We start from the raw sequence: 22,634 nt of genomic DNA on the forward strand, positions 1-22,634 counted from the left end.
GGAAGATAACATAATCTTTCTTACTTGTTATTCCTCTTAGTCCTTTATTTCCACTCTGGCAGTCTAAAACTATGGCTTTTGCTAGTAATTATAACAACGTTGAACATTCGCAAAACCCAGTCAACCTCATAAATAAACTGCAATTGGCATTCACCCATTCGGCTTTATTTCGCTCAGCTCGTGTAGCCGCATTCCCTTTTGTTTGCAGGAAAGTTTATTTCTAGATGCGACAGGGGTTCTCATGGCAGAGGGATCATGTACAGTACGCACGCATTAAAAAATCAATTTATGATACATTCAGAAATCAACTCAGAATGTTTTCAAAAACGTTAAAAAACCAAGAGAGATGTGTTTCTAAATCGTATGAAGAATCGATAGAGCAATGTCACTGGATGCTAGACACTTTGTAAAAAAAGGTTTTACCTAAAGAATATGAATTTGGCCCCACCCCCTCTGAAATTGCCACCCGGGGCAGATACCCAGGTTTGTCCCCGCCGTCTAGATCTGTGCCTGTTGCGCATGCGCGAATCTGGCAGCTTGAGAGTGCCATTAAAATTTTGTGCAGCATCTGGCTGCTTGCTGCTACTGCTTATACAGCTAACAGCCACACTTCTGTAGCCAGAAGCGGGAGAAGGTACTACTCATACACAACTCAATTGCGCATGCGCATGAGCCCGCCCGCAACTGCGCACACAAATCTAATGTAAACAGTTGTGACGTCACATTCATTGGACGTAATTTGTCGTTCTGCAGTATGGCATAGTCTTCCTAAAACCTTTATGACACATTTTGCACTTGGCAGGCGTTTGTACGAACATTTTTTTCCTTGTATATGGTGTTGTGTTGGCAGAAGAGCCAACACTGTGTTACTAGAGGAGGCCGAAATGCACGCGTTTTAGCTCACGCAGGCTGGCGTGAGGAGGGAAGGACTATACTGACGTGAGGTCTGGAACATGACAAGGAATTAGAATTCAGAAAGCAGACGTAATTAGTTTGATACTTAACTTTAATTCATTAATGATGAACGTCACTCTTGACGGTACATGATTCACAATATTATCTGTTCAGATTATAGTAACTGAATATGGCGCCTTGCTAGGTCGTAGCAAATGACGTAGCTGAAGGCTATGCTAAACTGTCGTCTCTGCAAATGAGAATGTATGTAGACAGTGAACCATCACTAGCAAAGTCGGTTGTACAACTGGGGCAATTGCTAGGGAGTCTCTAGACTAGACCCGCCGTATGGCGGCGCTCGGTCTGCAATCCTGATAGTGGCGACACGCGGGTCCGACATATACTAACAGACCGCGGCTGATTTAAAGGCTACCACCTAGCAAGTGTGGTGTCTGGCGGTGACACCATATATGGCGCATTTCCTTTGAAACTTAAGTTTTATTTTCATTTTTTTCCCTCTCGTTCATGTTTTATTGCTGCAATATTATTCTGCAGTGCCAAGATATGGTAATATCCTTTGTTAGAACATTGATTCTTACCAGTCAAAATTACAAAAATTTAATTGAAAACTGAAACCATGAAAAATTCCCCAGAATCGTAAAAAATTTACGGGCTTTTCCCAGTTTTCTCCCAGATGAAAAAATTCCTGAGTTTTACCCGGATCTACTGGGTTGTACACACTCTGAGAACAAATCAGTAATAGCTTCTTCTTCTTCTTCTTCTTCTTCTGCACAACAACCAACTTGATGCACTGGACAGACTGACATGCTCGGCACCACCTCATTCTATTCACCTACATTCAATTATCCTTGTTTTACTTTTGTCGATACTCGTACAACAACCTCCCTTCAAGAAACTGTCTGTTCTGTTCAACTAAATCGTATAACCTTTCCATTTTTATCCTTCTGCTGTTTCAAAGCACAGGCTGAAAAACATTGATGTTAGGTTACAATGTTGTCTCAGCCCTTTGATTCTTGTAACTGCAGTCATGTTACCGTAGAAATTGCAGATAACCATTCCGGAACCTGCAATTTATCTCCACTACATTCAGAATCTCAAATTGTGTATTCCTGTCAACAATATTGAAAGCTTTCCTGAAATCTACAAGTTCTTTAAACATAGGTTTGTCTTTCTTGAGTCTATTTTGTAAGGTAGGTCATATACTTATTTATTCTCACAGAACATTAATTCACTTTCAAATTCCTCTTCAGACTGCTCAATGTGCGACAAGTCATAAATTACCTGTAGATCAGCATATCTCAGTCAACAATGCTAAAAGCTTTTGCACAAATGTTATAAATTAAAGGTTTATTTTCCTTCAGCCTAGCTTCTAAGATAAGCTGTAGGGTCAATATTGCCTCGCATAGTCCTACATTTCTCCAGAACCCACAGTGACCATCCCTGTGGCACACTTATACCCAATTTTCTGTAAATAATTCGTGTCATTATTTTGCAACCATGACTTGTTAAAACTGATGGTGTGTTAATATATGTGTCAGCACTTGCCTTCTTTGGAGATGTAATAACTACATTTTTCTTTGAGTTCAAAAGTTTTTGCCTGTCTCATATATCTCCAGTTTCAGGTGAATAATTTTGTCATGTCATGGTCACCCTAGAACCTCACTAAATCTGAGGGAATAACGTCTACTCTAAGTACCTTACGGCACCTTAGGTCTTCCAGTGCTATACCAAATTCAACTAGCAATAATGCACTCTCATTTCATGACTTCCCTTTTATAAGGTTGTCCTCAAGTTTCTTTCCTTTATACAGCCTTTCTGTACATGCCTTCCAAATTTCTTGTTTGCTTAGTACAGACTTACCATATGCACTTTTAATATTCATATTGGAGCTTCTCGTGTTTCCAAATGTCTCTTTAATTTGCCTATGGGCAGCTTCTATTTCACATATTCATGCATGCTTCTAAAGTTTTGCATTTCTCCTCTAGCAATTTCCTGCTTTGTCACTTTGCAGTTTCTGTCAGTCTAATTTTTAGCTGGTTTTTGTTCACTTTTGCTTTCAATCATTCACTTCAGTTTCACATAGTCTCTTTTTGTCAAATTCAGTATCTCGTGTCACCCAAAGATTCCTACCGATCCTTGTCCTTTGCTCTGCTACCTTCATTATTTCATCTCAAGATCTACCCGCATCACTTTTATTGCATTCCTTTTCTCTGTTTCAGGTCAATATTGTGCAATACTCCCAGTGAAACTCTCAACAACCATAGGGTCTTTCAACCGTTCCAAGTACTCTTTCTCAAATCTCGTACCTTTCTGCAGTTTCTTCACTTTTCATCCACAGTTCATAATCAGTAAATTATGGCCACAGTCTACACCTGCCCCTGGAAATCTTTCGCAGTTTGAGAACTGTTCTCAAAAACATCGTCTTACAATTATATTTCTTTTAAGTAGATAACCTTTTTTTTCGTCATTTTTAAAGCAGGTGTCAACTATGATCAAATTGTGCTCTGTGCTAAATTCTACTGGGCAGCTTCCCCTTTTATTTCTTTTTCCTTCAATTGAATGCCAACCTCCAAAAGGACAATAATTTTATCATCTCTCTTAACATTTGAATGATGTCTTATTGTAGGTATGAATCTAATGTTGCTAATAAGAATGAAAAGGCTACAGAATACCTATGAACATTTCTAAATTTCGAACAACGCTTATGACCCTATACACAGGCTGGTTTTATTCCATAATATGGAAGAATTTGGATTGGAAAAGAAAATGCAAGAGCTATTGCAACAAACCCTAACAAACACAATATCCCGGACAAAATTCATGGAATAAATATCCGACCCATTTCACAAGAAGACACAAGTTTGACAAGATTATCGACTATTCCCTGTTGAACAGTGTGCTGTAAAAAAGATCACAGTATGGAGGAAAACATTTGCAGAAACAAACACCAGAAGGGGAATAAAAATAGCTTGGGAAAATAAAGTCAAAACTGGCAGTTTAGCAGTTGCAGATAATTTAGAAAATACTGCACCATCAAAATTAAGCATGAAGTATGGAATAATCAGAAGAGTTCATAAAAATTTAAGTCCAAAGAATAAATTATTATGGACAATGCAGAAGCTAACAGAGCAAGATTATGAAAATGCATTAATAAAAACATCATTCCCTTTAAACATAAAAGTTTATCACTAGAAGACTGTCGTATGGCTAAAATGCATGTATGCATCAAAAACACTAGTTTTTGATGATTAAAGAATATGAAAAAAAAAAACAGAAAAATGAAAAGAAAGAAGTGATGAGGACATTAGGAAACACTGCAACAGTAGAAACATCTAAATTAAGAAGTAACTCTGAGGTATAAAAATACACAGGAAAATATTGCATTAGAAATTGGAAAATAAAACTAATGTTTTTTGAACATAGACAAAGAATGAATCCTACCATACTGACAAGAAAAAAAATAAAATATTTTGAAAAATTAAAAGTCAAACCAAACCGATTCGGGTAAACGCATGGAGATGGAGATATTGGCATAAGTACAAAAGATATGCACAAAGAACAAAATACATAAACAAAATTAACTAGTGATAAAATTTCCAAAAAAGAGCTTGGAGGAGGGGGGGGGGAGGGGGAAGTTACTAGATAAAGCTGGTTTGTAATGAATGAAAAAGAAATAAATACAGAATACTAATTCCAACTGCACAGTTGAAATTTTTTCATTTCAACTGCACAGTTAATCACGTCTCTTACATTTCTTATGATGTAAAAACCAGCTGCACATATAGACCGTAAATGACAGTTAAGAGATCACCACCTAGGGCCAAGCTAAATCATTGTGGGTGCACGGCTGTGAATTACTTTTCAACTACTCATGTTAAGCAAATTATTTTGTAAGCCCACCAATTTTACATTTGCAATAAAATCTCCACATGTTACTTGCCGTGTCAATTTATGTGAAAGCATTAATACAAAAGCAACATCTCACTCGACATTTTAAATAACCACAGCATTTTGCCTTTGTGTACTAACGGTCCCCTTTCATGCCTTCTACAAACAGATCTGCTAACTTGTATTTACCTAACTGATACAAATTTAGGCCATGAGAAGAGTACCATGATCCGTCTATAGCATCCACAGCAATAACACTGATGTGGTACCTCACTTAAAATCTAAGATGCTTCCTCATCTCTACATTTATACACTTTAAAACATAGTCAACAGCAGCAATGGAAGTGGAACCATAGGGCTTCCACAAAACACACATTTGTGTGTTCAATATATGTTCTTATTTTGTCCATGACACACAAGACTATATTTTATGCTATTAGCTAAATCACTTCTAGTTCCCACCTTTCAGCACTAACCTTCTTAATAAAACCCTTACAAATTTTTCTCAAGTTTCATGCTGGTATAGTCTAGGAGCTGGTTTCACAATACTTGAGATCTAATACCCTGAATCTAATTTTTCATGTAGCAGCTAGCCTAAACTACTTCCATGACTACTACTATGTGGCAGGACTCTCATATTATACCATGTGATCTTTAAGAAATCAAACAATGGCTTGTTGCACCCTTCATTCCTCAACACCTTTATGATGATCTTCATTGTCTCATTCACATGAAAAACAAAGAGTGATCATCTGTACTCTTATAGATATTTAAATGTCATTACAGACGAAAACTCAGACTTAATACAGCACAACAAAAAATATTATACCATTTGTCTCAAAAATATCTTAAATTTTGCTCCTGTTATTTACATTTCACTAAGTTTTGCTCAAAATAAAAAAAAAGGAGGAATTAAATAACAGTGATCCTAAAACAACACAACTTACATTGTATGCCATCCAAAGCCAATCAACAAGAGCTGCCATAACGGAATCCAGCTGCAAAAATAATGGTTTAATTTATTTCAGTGTAATCATTGATTTACCACCATTAAAATATGCTTGATACTAACTCACTAAACAATAATATTCTTACATATATGTAGTATCCACCAAGCAACCACAGGCCAAAAACTAGCTGAAACAATATTACTATTCCAAAGCAGATCATCCATGGCAGCATCATTCCTCGATTAGTTTCCACCACACCAAAAATGAGGAATACAGAGAATGCAATCAGCAGCAGCAGGTAGGCAATGAAAAACCCTCCAACACCAAGCATAGCTGCAAAACAAAATTGTAATCAAGTTTTTGCAGTACTTTCTGAGAAATAATACAAACGAATTAAAACATTATGTTTGTTAGAGTCACTATTCCTCTAACTACACAATACATGGTAGACCATCCAAATCAAGCAGGACAAGTAAATATTAAATAATCAAATTTCAATGTTCATTCCATTTACACACATGACTTACTTCCACAGATGTTTATCATTACTTTCTATGTGCATGAGTTATTTACTCTTGCATTTACTACTAGCTGACTGCTGTTTTCTACTATGATGCCAACAATGAACATTCCTCACTGCATTCTTGTTCATAATATTTAAATAAGTTTACAATTTAAGAATGCTCAAAACCTATAAGTACTAAAACAGTTCACCCTTTAAGTCACAGCACATGCTATATTAGGAACAACATAGAACTATTTGCATAAATACACTTTTTATGTATACTGATTGTATAAAATTGTGTATTTTATATTGCCAAATTTTTATTTCTATGTGTTACTTATCTACATTGTTCTGCATTTTTGAGTACACAAAAACTCCATACTATTTGAAACTTCCTGGCAGATTAAAACTGTGTGCCAGACCGAGACTCGGGTCCTTTGCCTTTCGAGGGCAAGTGCTCTACCAACTAAGCTACCCAAGCACGACTCACGACCCGTCCCCACAGCTTTAATTCCACCAGTACCTCGTCTCCTACCTTCCAAATTTCACAGCAGCTCTTCTGCAAAACTTGTAGAACTAGCACTCCTGGAAGAAAGTATATGCAGAGACATGGCTTAGCCACAGCCTGGGGGATGTTTCCAGAATGAGATTAATCTGCCAGGAAGTTCCATATCAGTGCACACTCTGCTGCAGAGTGAAAATATTCTGGAAATATCTCCCAGGCTGTAGCTAAGCCATGCCTCTGCAGTGTCCTTTCTTCCAGGAGTGCTAGTTCTGCAAGTTTCGCAGAAGAGCTTCTGTGAAGTTGGAAGGTAGGAGACGAGGTACTGGCAGAATTACAGCTGTGGGGCAGGTCGTGAGTCATGCTTGGGTAGCTGAGTTGGTAGAGCCCTTGCCCACGAAAGGCAAAGGTCCCGAGTTCGAGTCTCAGTCCAGCACAAAGTTTAAATCTGCCAGGAAGTTTCATATCAATGCACATTCCTCTGCAGAGTGAAAATCTCATTCTCCATACTAGTTGTTGTTATTTTCAGTCTCACAGCTGATTTGATGCAACTCTCCACGCTACTATGTACTGTGCAAGCCTCTTCATCTCCAAATAACTACTGCAACCTACACGCTACAGTGAAGTTGTCTGGTCACATGTAACAGGTCTAGGTGTAATTAAGTTAACAATTTGATGTTTTTACCAGCCTCCTGATTCTGATGTGATGGTTTTAGAGTAAGTGAAATAAAGTCTACGGTCAACAGCGCGGAAATACCCAGATCATGTAATATTAATTGGAGGTGACTTAAGCCTACAGAGTATAGACTGGGACGTCTATGGATTCATTGCAGGGGGCACAGATAGGCAGTCTTGTGAAGATCTTTGAAACACATTTTCCGAAAACTGTCTTGAGCATCTAATTTGACGGCCTTCACACAATGGAAATATTTTAGATCTTGTAGCTACAACCAAGGCTGACCTAATCAACGGCATCAGTATCAAGACAGGGTATTTCTGCTAGAGAGAGCAGATAGACAGCTGTTAGCATATCACTTAGACATTAGACAATGAACTGGCATTATTCAGTTCCAGTACAGTGGATGTAGAGGTATTATGGGAAAAGTTTAAATGGATAGTAAATCATTCTCTTGAAAAGTATGTCTCGAGTAAATGGATTAAGGACAGAAAAGATCCACTGTGGTTTAACAACGAAATTCAGAAATGCTGAACAAGCAAGGCCTGTTGCATTCTTGGTTCAAAAGAGAACGTGCAAATGACCACAAGCAAAAGGTAACAGAAATTAGTGCATCTCTAAAAAGACCAATTAAAATCGCTAAGTTGCTCTAAGGGTTCTATAGAGTCACCCATTGACCCGTCTGGTGCGGCAGAAGAAGAAAGCAAAAGTAAAGCCAAAGTTTCTAATTTGCATTTAAGAAATCGTTCATGCAGGAGAATTGTACAAACACATCATCATTTGACCATCGCACAGACTCCCGTATGGAGAACATAGCAACAAGCCTCCTTGGCACAAACAAGCAATTGAAGGAGTTGAAGGCAAATAGGTTGCCAGGTCCTGAGAATTGCCATTCGGTTTTTACAAAGAGTCCCCTATGGCACTGGTCCCTCTCTTAGCTAGCATTTATCGTTAATCTCTCGCCCGATGCCATATGACTGGAAAAAAGTGCGAATGACTCCTGCATAGAAGGGTAAAAACAAGGACCTGCAAAGTTACAGACCAATATCCCTAACATCAGTTTGCTGCAGAATCTTTTAACATATTCTCATTCAGAACATAATAAATTTCCTCCACAGGCAAAAGCTTCTGTCCACAAATCAGCACGGGTTTACAAAGCATTGCTTGTGCGAAACCCAGCTTGTCGTTTTCTCACATGATATCCTGTTAAATATGAATGAAAATCAACAGGTAGATTCCATATTACAAGAGTTTCGTCAAGTTTTTGCCACAGTACCCCAATTCTGCCTGACAATGTAGGTACAAGCATACGGAATAGGTTCCCAGGTACGTGAGTGGCTTGAAGAGTGATAGGACCCAATACGGTTTCCTCAATGGTGAGTATTCATAAGGGAAATATGATAAAACTGCTACTATTTTCCACACACACAAATGATCTGGCAGATAAGGGTAAACAGAAGTCTGCGACTGTTGATGATGTTGTGGTGTGATTGTATGGTGTCATTGTCGAGTACAATGCAAGATGACAGACAAAATTTCTAATTGGTGTGGTGAATTGCAGCTAGCTCTAAATGTACAAAAATCTAAGTTAATGCAGCTGATTAGGATAAACAAATCCATAATGTCCGAATACAGCATTAATAGAGTTTTGCTGGACACAGTCACTTCAATTAAATATCTACGTGTAACACTGGACAGCAATATGAAATGGAAATGAGCATTGAAGGATTGTAGCCGGGAAGGCAAACAGTCAACTTTGATTAATTAGGAGAATTTTAGGAAAGTGTACATCTGTAAAGGAGACCACTTGTGGAACAACAGTGCGACCCATTGTTGGGTACTGTTCAGTTGTTTGGGATTCACAACGGGTCAGATTGAAGGAAGAAATTGAAGAAATTCAGAGACAGGATGCTAGATTTGTTACTGGTAGATCTGAACAACATACAAGCATTACAGAGATGCTTCGAAAAACCTAATGGGGAAACACTGGGGGAAAGGGGACATTCTTTTTGAGGAACACTATGACGAAAATTTAGAGAGCTGGTATTTGAGGCTGACTGCAGAACAATTCTACTGCCGCCAAAGTACACTATGTGATCAAAAGTATCTGGACACCTGGCTGAAAATGACTTACAAGTTTGTGGCACCCTCCACTGGTAATGCTGGAATTCAATATGGTGTTGGCCCACCCTTAGCCTTGATGACAACTTCCTCTCTCAAAGGCATATGTTCAATCAGGTGCTGGAAGTTTTCTTGGGGAATGGCAGTCCATTCTTCACGAAGCGTTGCACTGAGGAGAGGCCTGGCATGAAGTATGTGTTCCAAAACATCTCAAAGGTGTTCTATATGATTCAGGTCAGGATGCCATGGAGGCCAGTCCATTACAGGGATGTTACTGTCATGTAACCACTCCACCATAGGCTGTGCATTATAAACAGGTGCTCGATCGTATTGAAAGATGCAATCGCCATCTCCGAATTTCTCTTCAGCAGTGGGAAGCAAGAAGGTGCTTAAAACACAAATGTAGGCCTGTGCTGTGATAGTGCCACGCAAAACAACAAGGGGTGCAAGCCCCCTCCATAAAAAACACAGCCACACCATAACACCGCTGCCTCCGAATTTTACTGTTGGCACTACACATGCTGGCAGATGATGTTCACTGTGCATTCGCCTTGCCCACACCATGCCATCAGATTGCCACATGGTGTACCGCAGTTTTTCATTCCACACAACATTTTTCCACTGTTCAATCATCCAATGTTTACATTCCTTACACCAAACGAGGCATTGTTTGGCATTTACCGCCGTGATGGGTGGCTTATGATCAGCCGCTCGACCATGAAATCCAAGTTTTCTCACCTCCCGCCTAACTGCCGTAGTACTTGCAGTGGATCCTGATGCAGTTTGGAATTCCTGTGGGATGGTCTGGATAGATGTCTGCTTATTACACATTACGACCCCCTTCAACTGTCGGCGGTCTCTGTCAGTCAACAGACGAGGTCGCCCTTCACTTTCCACTTCACTATCACATCAAAAACAGTGGACCTAAGGATGTTTAGGAGTGTGGAAATCTCGTACGACCCAAGTGACGCCCATCACCTGACCACGTTCGAAGTCCTACTTATTCGTCTTCTGGTCTTCTTCTGTGATTATTACTACCCACACATCCCTCCAATACTCAATTTGTGATCCTATGATGTCTCAGAATGTGTCCTATCAAATGACCCTTTCTATACAGGTTGTGCCACAAATATCTTGTCTACCAATTCCATTCTGTAGCTCCTCATATATTATGTGATTTATAGTACTAATCTAAACCTCAGCATTTTTTTTTTGCAGCATCACATTTCAAAACCCTCTATTCTCTTACTGACTGAACAGTTTTATCATCCATGTTACACTTCCACACATGGCTACACACTATACAAACACTTTCAGAAAAGCTTTGTAACACTTAATTCTATATTCAATGTTAAATTTCTCTTCTTCAGAAACATTTTTCTTGGCATTAGCAGTCTATGTTTTACGTACTCTCTATTTTGGCCATAAGCAGTTATTTTGCTGGCCAAACAGCAAAACTTGTGTACTACTTTCAAGTGCCTCGGCCCTAAGCTAATTCTCTCAGTGTTACCTGATTTAATGTGACAATATTCCATTATCAGTGTTTTGCTTTTGTTGATGTTCACCTTATATCCTCCTTTCAAGACACTGTCCATTCTGTTCAACTGCTCTTCCAAGTCCTTTGCGCCTCTGTCAGAATTATGTTGTCATTGCCCAACCTCGAAGTTTTTATTTCTTCTCCCTGAACTTCGAAATTTTTCTTTGGAATCATTTATTGCTTGCTCAATGTCAATGTACAGATGGGACAACATCAGGAATAGGCTACAACCCTGTCTCACTCCATTCTTAACCACTGCTACCCTTTCATGTCCCTCAACTCGTAACGGCTGTCCAGATTCTGTAAAGTTTCAAATAGCCTTTCACTCCCTGTATTTTACCCCTGCTCCCTTCAGAATTTCAAGGAGAGTATTCCAGTCAACACTGTCAAAATCTTTCCCTAGGTCTACAAATGTTATAAACATAGGTTAGCCTTTCCTTAACCCATCTTCCAAGATAAGGCATAGGCTCAGTATCGCCTTGTGTGTTCCTACATTTCTCCAGAATTCAAACTGATCTTCCCCGAGGTTGACTTCTACCAATTTTTCTGTTCTGTAAAGAATTCGTGTTTGTATTTTGCAACCTGACTTATTAAACAGGTATTTTGGTAATGTTCACACCTGTCAGCAGCTGCTCTCTCTGGAATTGGAATACTGCATTCTTCTTTAAAGTCTGAGGATATTTAACCTGTCTCATATATCTTGCACACAAGATGGAAGTTTTGACATGACTGGCTCTCCTAAGTTATCATTAGTTCTGATGGAATGCCATCTACTCCAATGACTTTGTTGCAACTTAGGTCTCTCAGTGCTTTGTCAAATTATTCTTGCAGTATCATAGCTCCCATCTCATTTTCATCTACATCCTCTTCCATTTCTTTAATAGTGCTGTCAAGTTCATCTCTCTTGTACAGACACTGCAGATCCTCCTTCCACCTTTCATCTTTCCCTTCTTTGCTTAGGACTGGTTTTCCATCTGAATTCTTTATATGCACACAGCTACTTCTATTTTTTTGAATGGCCCCTTTGATTTTCCTGTAGGCAGCATCTATCTTTCCCCTATTGAAACAGGCTTCTAAATCTTTACATTTGTCCTCTGGCCATTCCTGCTTAGCCAGCATGCATTTCCTGTCAATCTAATTATTTAGACATTTGTACCACCTTTCACCCGCAAAGGATTTCTACTAGGCCTTGTCTTTCTACCTATCTGATCCTCTGCTGTTTTCACTATTTCATCTCTTAAAAGCTACCCATTCATCACCTACCGTATTCCTTTTCCTGTTCTGGTCAGCTGTTGCCAAATGCTACCTCTGAAACTCTGAACAAACTCTGGTTCTTTCAACTTATCCAGGTGCCAGCTCCTTTATTTCCAACCTTTTTCCAATATCTTCAGTTTTAATCTACAGTGCATAACCAATAAATTGTCATCAGGGTCCACATCTGCCCCTGAAAATATCTTGCAATTTAAAATCTAGATCCGAAATTTCTGTCTTACCATAATATAATCAATCTGAAACCTTCTGGTATCTCCAAGTCTCTTCCACATATTCAACAAGTTTGTGTCCCTCTTGCCTTCAATAATGTGTTAGGTATGCTGTTCATAGTAACTAACTTGCATTAATATTTTCTTATTCAATACTAAAATTATTTCTGCATTACCGCTATTTGATTTTGTATTTATAAAATTGTATTTCCCAGACCAGAAGTCCTGTTCCTCCTGCCACCAAACTTCACTAATTCCCACTATATGTAATTTCAACCTATCCATTTTTCTTTTGAAATTTTCTAACCTATCTGCCCAATAAGGAATCTGACATTCCATCCTTCAATCTGTAGAATGCCAGTTTTGTTTCTCCTGGTGACATCCTCCTGAGTAGTCCCCACATGGAGGTCTGAAAGGGGGATAATTCTACCTCTGTAATATTTTACCCAGGAAGAGGCCATTATCATTTAACCATACAGTAGAGCTGCATGCCCTGGGGAAAAACTGCAGCAGTAGTTTCCTCTTCCTTTCAGTTGTTCACATTACCAGTACAGCAAGGCCGTTCTGGCTGATGTTAAAGGCCAGATCAGTCAATCATCCAGACTGTTGTCCTTGCAACTACTAAAAAGGCTGCTGCCCCTTTTCAGGAAACACATATTTGTCTGGCTTCTCAACAGATATCCATCTATGGTACAGCAATTTCAATCACTGAGGCACACAAGCCATATCACCAACAGTAAGAGGGACCGATGACCGTCGCAGTCTGGTCCCTTTAATCCCACAAACCAACCAACCAACAGTAAGGTCCACTGTTGAAGGGGGGAGGGATTTAATTCACTTTTCCCTATATTTCTCCTCAACTGAATTCTCAGTGCCAAAGAAGTTTTACTGGAGCATGAATGTTTTCAACTCTTATGATAATCATTTCATATACAGGTGATTACTTGTTATATAGGGCAGAGAAAAATTCACACACATTGACATCACAGCACGATTCCTCACATACTTGCAATACAAAAATGCCTGTCACAAAATTTCATCCTGCACATATTTTTGGCAGTAAATGGGTATTACAGATTGGCAGTCACACTGTAATCACATTCATGGTGTCAGCATATAGGCATAGTGCTGTGCAGCTGGTATTGTTTATGAGGTTGGGGGTTCGATTCTGTTCGAAGCACATTTGTTTTCATTTGCCATTTTCATTCTGCCATATAATACTGTAGAATACACCATTTCTTAAGCCACACATATCCAACATTGACATAGTACAGTGACTTGCAACAGTGAACATAACAAAAACATGATCAGAGAAGTCATAATTGGATAGCTGAAACAAATGACCAGTCACACGATAAAACAATTACAAAAACAACAACAATTTTGAGATGCTAAAGATGATTGCACTCAACATCTACTAGTCATTTATACTACATGCCATACATCCACTCAGATGTAATACATTAGCAACCTATGACAATAATAATTTCCATTTACAAATGACAGAGCACAGCAGTCAGTCATCATTTTTTGCAGGTTTTACTTGGCAAATTTAGATTTTGGCTAGTGCCTAGTCATTATCAATGCATTATTTCATAGTATCAATGCATGTCAGTCCCCTGTTGTTCGAGCGTCACCTTTCTTTCAAGACTACTCTTGAAAGAACTGTAACAGACGTCCGAACAACAGGGAACTAACATGCATTGATATTATGAAATCTAGATTTGCCAAATAAAACGTGCAAAAAGGGACTGCTGTGCTCTATCATCTGTAAATCATATCACAGTCGCTGAGTGCACCCACATTCCTAGTGGAAGGTAATCTGATGAATAATTTCCATACTAACGACCACATGATATTCACAAAAGAATACACTGCCCTCAGAGCAGATGCTCAACGCTATCCCCCTGCAGCTCCGAACATTGCACGACCCGCTGTGTCACACAGCTGTGATCTCTTCACAACATGGCTGCATCCAAAGATACAAGAGCAATATGAACATGTGCTACCAGTTATTCCACATGCCCCGATGGAGTATTATACTTTTGCTCCTTCAAGTGTCCCCCCAGGAAAAAAATTCAGAGGACTTACAGGTCATCTGCAGACAGCATACAGGTATTGCATTAAAGAATAATAAGGGTGCAACTTATGCTTGTACAGCACATCAACAACTGTGCACTGCGAGACACGCAGCTACCTTGCTACACTATGTGTACTTTGCTGGCATTCTTGATATTCAACCTACAGAATAGCTTCCTCAGTAGCTGGAGTACGGCGAGTCCATGGACGACCTCTATCACGTGATAGTGGAAGGAGAGAACCTGTCTCCCAAAGACGAAGCTCCAGATGATGAAACACATTTTTATCTGGACAACTTTGACCAGTACACCTAGGAACATATTTACGAGCAGCAACACTAACCCGGTTATTAGCTGCATAATGGACCAGAAGCATATCCACATATTCATTGTTTGTGTATGCCATACACCTGCCACACTGTTTTAGAATAACACAAGAAGAAAATACGAGATGTGTACGAATACACATGGAGTCTGTCACAGGCGCATTACTCCACTAGCTACTAGTTCCTATCTGGTGAACAGTGCATACAGCATAAACACGTCATTATTTGCAGCAGGCTGTTCCAATTTACACGCATCGCTTCTCTTACAGCCTCTGTTCTGCAGATTCATCCAGACACTGCTAATTGTGAAATGTGCTTTTTTTCTAATCACACTGTTTCCCTAATTGTAATGGACATGATGTTTCTACATTTCCATCAATTATAATAATGACGACAATGATAGTAACACATGGAGATAAAAAACAGCAAGTGGTTATCAGAATCAATGTTGAAAGGCATAATTAGTGGTTCGATGGTAACAATACACACACATGGTAAATGAGTTTGAAAATTATTTGAAAACATGTTGCTAGCCCTACTGGTGATGTAAGGCCCTAACGAAATGTAATGGACTGGAATGTGGCAAGAATAACAGTTCATACTAATCGGTGGAACCACTGTGGGAGAGTACACAGAAAACAAGTTTGGAATCTAGTAGACACAGTGGTGCGAAATAATTTGCGCCCACGACATGCAAAAGACTTCTTTAAAAGCTGAGCAATGATATCAACTGTACTTACATTTCTGTGTTCATAGTACATAAGTGAAAATGTTTTGTAGAAGACAAACTGTAATCGCTGTATGACGATTAAGACCTCAGATACCATACCACAAAGACTACATTCAGCAAATAAAAACAAATGTGTGTCGATCCAGAATCGAACCATTGACCCCCTGCATAGTAACCCAAAATGCTATGCACTACACCAACTGCACAGCACTACTACTATATGCTGACAGAGGCTGACATGTGATTACAGTGATGCCAGATAGCTAATCTGTGACATCCATTTACTGCCAGAAACATGCAGAGGACGAAACTTTACAAGAGACATTTATGTATTGCTTGTACACGAGGAATCGTGCTGCAAAGTATGAGTGCGTGAATTTTTCTTCACCCTCTGTAACTTATCCTAACACTTTACAGATTCCTTAAAAAACTGTAAGCCCACTGTTCACTGACTATAACGAGCTACTCACTATTGCATATGATGTGCTCTCACATAGCAATGTTTTATGTTTTTAGCTGTCTCGCAGCATGGGTGAGGTTTCTGTATGAGAAGTCAATTCAGCGCTAGTATGGTGACAAGATGTGTACACTATTACAATGGGCAATTCAGAAAGTGATCATACCATGGACACGGGGTGAATTTATGGATGATGCACAATGGTGAGAGGCCATACTGCGTTGTTCAGAAAGCAACATGTTTTGTCTTACAGACAGTCATCACATAATCAATTCACTAAACTAATCATACCAAAAAACCGGCACTTATTTTTCTTTGACCACCAAAGGTGCAAGCAGTCAATTAGGGTATGGCAGCTGGGGCACAAGCCCTGGGCATGTTTTGTGAGGATGAGCGAAAGGAAGAAGTGGTAAGCTCTTGCTAGGTAAACATGGTCCCCTATCACATAAATCTCTCCACTACCTTGTATAGCTGTTGCTATATACAGTGGATAATTAGACTCCAGGTGACACAAAAGAGTCACACAATGACTCAAAAAGTGCAATAAAAACTACTTAATGCTAGTTGCCGTTAGTGTGACATCCTCATACACTCATTGTACAAGGTGAGCCATGATGCTGAACTCTTCAAAGACAATGCTGACACTTTGTGTGATCCCCTCATCTTGACACACAACCACAGCAGCTCATGCACATCCCAAGTGCAGCTATTCACAAGAACGTAATAGCAGCCTCAAGAACCCCATGAAGTATTGCTAACTTCTTTGATTTACCAACAGATTTAAATACACATTACCCACTAACTAATTATGCATCACCTTCAATCCCAGCAGGAAAATGTCATGGCAATACACTGTTTGTATGGAAGCAAGGGTATCATAATTGTCTTCACTCAGTTTTAATACATCTAATGAGTTCCAAAGTACCTTAAAAGTTAAAAAAAGGACCTTACAGAGGCAGTTCTTATTCATTAACTTCTAGCGTCTACAATGTTTTCAAGCACTTACGTTCACATAAATATTAAAGCACAGAAGGATACTATTTTTCAAAACAGTACCTTCACAAATACAACGCTGACTTTAGCTTATCTACATGTGATTATAGCTAAATACAAGGTGCCCGCATTATACATATAACAATATAAAACATAATAACTTGAGAATTAATTGATGTATTTATTGACAGTATGTGCCTACAAGTATGGGAACTCAAAATCTTGTTTAACATATCTAATACACCCTGATATGCAGACCAATAGTAGTGTGAGACACATGTAATCTGTATTCCAATTCTCTCCAAAGGTGTTGCAGCACTGCAGGTGAAACATACATGATGGTGCAGGTCTGGTATATTATGAAATGTGATCTGGTACATTTCATTCTTGACAAACCCTCAACAGAAAAACATCAACTGGGGTAATATCTGGACTTCTAGGGGACCAAGCAGTCAATGGACTACCTCTCCCATTCCAACAATCCTGGAACCCACAATTCAATAAATACCTCACAATGTTCGCAAAATGGTATGGTGCGCCATCTTCTTGAAATATCATGTCACGACGTACCAGTGTAAAAAGACTTTAGCTCCCCCAGAGAAACCACATATAACACCTGCTGTGGAGTCCATATGGATACTAATGAGCGTTCACACAAACAAAGCAGTTACCAACTGCTGCAAGCAAACACACAATATATTGTAATAAAATAAGAAACATAAAAGAAATTTAATTTTTTTTACCAGTTTCGGGCGCTTAGAGCCTTTTTTCAGAAGGCTATGCCTATCGCATTACTTGTGGATATCAAATAAAGTGCATACAGCACAATGCCATGATTCTAAAAAATATATGCAGGGGCAATAAATATTACAATACTGAACCTATTAATACAATAAGAGCTCTTAGATGCCTACATGTAGTTTGGTGTTTGCATAAAACTAGTACAAAGAAGTGAAACAAAAATATCATGCTCTTAAAATATTGTATTAATGGATTCAGTATTGTATTACTTATTGCTCCTGCATATATTTTTCAGGACCACACCATTGTGCTGCATGCACTTTAGTACTGACACTCGCAAATAATATGATACGTGTAACCTTCTGAAGGAGGTCACTAAGTGCATGAAACCAGTACAGAAATTAAATTTCTTTTATGCAAATGGTTGCTTATTATTTCATTACATACAACTACAATTGCTGAGGATGGATAAAATACTAAACAATACCTTTTGAGATAGCATACTTGTAGAAGAAAACTGTCAACAAATATCTCAATTATGTCTCAAGTAACTACCTTTTTATATTATATGTTTAATGCGGACACCCTGTACGAAATTATTGAGTGACCTAATTTGTTGTTATAAAGATGTTTGTAATACTTATAATATCATATTAACTTACATCCTCTGACATCCGTCTCAAATAATGGTGAATATAGCTGGGTTGATTCCCCACCACTCATCATATATGCAATCAGTGTAATTAGGACAACACTGAAGGACTGGAAACAGAAACCATATCAGTACACTTGAACAGTTACTTTTGATAACATATCTAAAGCGAAAACTCATTATGCACAACTTAATTTAAATCGTGTAAACACGTCATTACAGTCTGTGGGTATTGTTATAGATCGCTTCACATTTTTTAATGTGTCTTGAAGAAACATAATTTACACCTTACTTCATCAGTATAGAGCTATGTATGTGCACTGCCATCCTATGACTATAGTGCTCATCACAAGCATAAAAAAATCTCAACAGTCGAACATAAATTTTCTATTGTATGATCTCTTGGAAAGCAAGTAACGTTTAAAGTACAAAAAACAGGGACAGACTCAGAATCTCTCCAGTTTGGACAAATGAATGTTTTTCACAGTGACACATAAGTTTAAGATAGTAATCTGAGTGCTTTTGTTCAATAAATGTACACAGCGAAATCAAAAGGGACTAGATATTAAAAGTGATCCCAATGATTTTAAACAACTAGAACTTTATGACCAAGAATATTTCATAAACATTTGACAACTCCCATCCACTACATGGCAACTAATGTAGAGAACATTGCACATACACAAAAACTATGCCACCACATAAATCCATATCACCATACATATTTTTCTTCTACAGACATTATTCTGCTTTTAGTGAGAAAACACTACTTAGCTTCAAGTAATATAATTTTAACATAATTTGAATTCCACACAGTGCATTACAACTGTCCCAGGTATGCTCTTATTCAGTTGTTATATGCACTACAATGAGACTTCTGTATGTCTTCCAAAATGCTAGCTTTGAGGTCCAAGAAGCATTTACCTCAACAAACAATGAGCAGTAACTGTTATAATAAAATGGACACACTGTGAACAAATGAATAAGTTCATTTCCTTTTTCTGACAAGTACAGATGTCTATCCACATCATAGATTACAGCTTAAAATTTCTGTCCATAATGAATTTATCCATGGCAAATTCCACTTTGATCAAAAATACAAATTAGATCAATACATGAAAAATGTGTCACAGCATCTATGAGTCAAACACTTACTGCAGTATAAGCTGCAACCATGTAGGTTCCAACTTTGACATTGCTGTTCCATATGCAAGGAGACCAACATGATCTTATGGCAACCATTCTTGTTCCAAATATTCAAGGGATATCAGGATTTGACAGCAACACAAAGGCAGCAGCTGGTGATAAAATAGAAAAATAATGTTTTTTTTTATATCATGCATGAATTTGATATCTAAGTTTATGGGGTAGTTTAATACTTCCATGATAATCAAAAATAACATTCTACGCACTGATTACAAAGCACTGTATGCAAAGCAAGAATGAAGTTTAAACAACATGATGTCACAGATGAAACAACTACGTAAACTACAGTAGACTGGCAATTAACTCTTATCTATTAACTATTGCATAAACGCCTATACTGAATATTGCCAAACTACATAAAATTCAAGTGCACTTTTGCAGGCGGGGTACAATGTACCGCTCCAACTACATTACTTTACTCACGTTACTTCTAGAATTTTTGGTATACCGTGCCCATAAATTGTCGTAATGGTGATCCTAGAACTTAAAAATTAACGCTCCGCCGTCGGGCTAAAATAGCCTTCTGTCTTAAGGTGATTCTAATCGAAGGTTCAAATTACTTCGCACTGTAGTACTCGCATACTACACAAGGCACAATATAAGTTTGTTATTAGGTAGTGAATGTAAGATATGTCAAACAATGACGACGAACATAATTTACTTTAACACTTTCGTCAACGCAATCTTGAATATAAGCATGTGAACGGTGTACCTTACATGTCTCCAGTACTTCAACCCTAATTCGAATCGATTTGTCAATATGAACTGGTTCCCTATTACCCACAGATGTAAACATATCTGTGGGCCAGCTGCCGCAAGGTGCACCTGCATCTCTCTACCCCGCGCAAGGTGCACATTTACAAACACAAATACATGGTACCTTAGGCAGGCAGATCCACGCGTGTAAGCCAACAATCGTGAAGAACATACTATCACAACGTATTTCATAAAGCTAAAGTGCCGTGACAACCGTGAAAAACAACATACTACCACAACGTATCTCATAAAGCTATAGTGGCTTGACAACTTCTGCCAACACGAACCGCTAATAAATAAAATACATGCCTGTATCTTTTGTCACTGGAGTAATGAGTAGGATTATACACGTAAGGTCAGTAGAAACAGAACTTCACTCTTTTAGTTCAAAAAAATCCATAGCCTTAATTAGATATCTCAAAGTACAAAAATATTTTAAAAAATCACTGCCACTTTACACAAATACACAAGATTACTTTCAGATGAAGGAGAGATTTCGCAATGGCCATTTAAAGGAATAGCAAATGACACTGAAGAACGGAGTGCAACGTGTAACAACTCTTGTAATGTCAAGCAATGATGGTATTTTCATGAACGTGCATAATAACCTCTTCCACATATATATTTCAATCGGCCAACATTATTCTAATTGTAGACGAACATTATAATTCACGTTGTTTTGGAAACAGAAATAAAGATTTCAGCATTCAGTGCATTTCAACATCATTATTGTGGATTGTCAGGCATATTTTGAATTTTTTCAGAAGTTATCCGATGTCTCAATTTGTGTTAACAAACCTCCCCTCAGTATAACAGACAGCGGCAATAGACACACTCGTAGCAATTTTTCACTCATCAGCTGGCTCCACGATCCATCCAAATAATTTTATTCATCTCAACATTGTCTTAACAACAGAAATCAACAAAACAAGGCAACGCCCTGGCCTAACGGATTCAAGCATTCCGACGACGTAAACACCAGAGAAGTAGTATATGCGAAACTGCGCGTGTAGATAGAAATATAATCGCTGATTTCTATCGAGTCAGCTCAATTGAAGGTGAAAAATACAGTTTTGTAAGACGTTATTTGCTAAGTAGGAAAAAACGTAATAGATTTGCTAACCGGGCTCTATGTATTCTCTTATAAATACTGTTTGATGTGTATATTTCCGCCAGAAAATAAATGCCTGTGTTTTCAAATGTTTCATTTCCCAGCAATTTGCCGTACAAAACCGATCAAGAAAATCCGTTATAAAGTTTGCTTTGACCGGTAATAGGCTTTATAGTTCTTAGTTTTTATACTATATTTCACCTATTTGTGTTATGGATGGTGTCTCATAACCTCACTTTCACAGTTCGGCATTGGGCGAAGTGAATTGATGTCGTGCTGATTTTCCGCCTAGTGTGAACCGTCACTAATTGATGGTAACATTGGCAGGCCGTCCGTTCCATTCTATCTAGTATGAACTGGTCTCTAGCGACATCATGTGGTAACAAAGGAGGTTAACCTATTTTCAAAGCGTCCACACATGTTACAGTAGTAGATTTTGAGCTTCTGTCTCTTCTCAATGTTTATTTATTCTTTGCTTTGTTTTAGTGGAACTCTGAAAATGTTTCATGACAGCTTGGATATTTTTCCATGAGTGTTCTTCCACAAAATAGGCAACATATTCGAAAACAAAAATTATTTGTGGTTTACAGTGCCTAGGGGTAGCTTCACAAACTCTGGAAACGCGTTGTACTAGTTCGAAATAACGCTTAGCTGTCGTATTAAGTTCGACGAGTAGTCAAAAATAGCTACACAACTTTACATTAATGATGAGATTTTTCAAAATTAGTTCCCGGCAAAATGAGAAGAGATAAACTGAGATGTTGTCACCATTCGTTTTAATTTAGAAAAATCATGCTACATAGGCCTAAGCAATACTAAAACAGCCCTCCTTTGTGGATACTTACAGTTGGACAGAATATTCCGGCCTCTTTTCTGACCTCGCTAATGATAAAGGTAGTTTCTGATGTTCCCATAGTGACAATATTTTGATAGCAGATAATGTTATTCCCTTTACAGGTCATACTTTCTATTAAGAAGTCAACAGTATTGGAACAACCTTCTCTTATTT

The 22,634-nt window shown here is 38.3% G+C and overlaps 1 protein-coding gene across 2 annotated transcripts in view; it reads right to left on the bottom strand.

Annotated features, from left to right (window-relative positions):
- Positions 1 to 21,506, bottom strand: part of LOC124554824 — a 36,391-nt gene extending 14,885 nt beyond the window's left edge. For both annotated transcript variants that reach the window (XR_006968462.1, XM_047128486.1), the window contains exons 1-5: positions 21,313 to 21,506; positions 19,708 to 19,850; positions 18,563 to 18,662; positions 5,899 to 6,086; positions 5,751 to 5,801 (exon numbers count right to left, since the gene is read on the bottom strand). Coding sequence is in view for 1 of the 2 variants with exons in the window: in XM_047128486.1 (XP_046984442.1) it covers positions 5,751 to 5,801; positions 5,899 to 6,086; positions 18,563 to 18,662; positions 19,708 to 19,794 (426 nt within the window). In the remaining variant the exon portion in view is untranslated. The remainder of the gene's footprint in view (positions 1 to 5,750; positions 5,802 to 5,898; positions 6,087 to 18,562; positions 18,663 to 19,707; positions 19,851 to 21,312) is intronic.
- Positions 21,507 to 22,634: the final 1,128 nt, after the last annotated feature.

This window comes from Schistocerca americana, chromosome X, assembly GCF_021461395.2.
Source record: "Schistocerca americana isolate TAMUIC-IGC-003095 chromosome X, iqSchAmer2.1, whole genome shotgun sequence".
Classification (NCBI taxonomy): domain Eukaryota; kingdom Metazoa; phylum Arthropoda; class Insecta; order Orthoptera; family Acrididae; genus Schistocerca; species Schistocerca americana.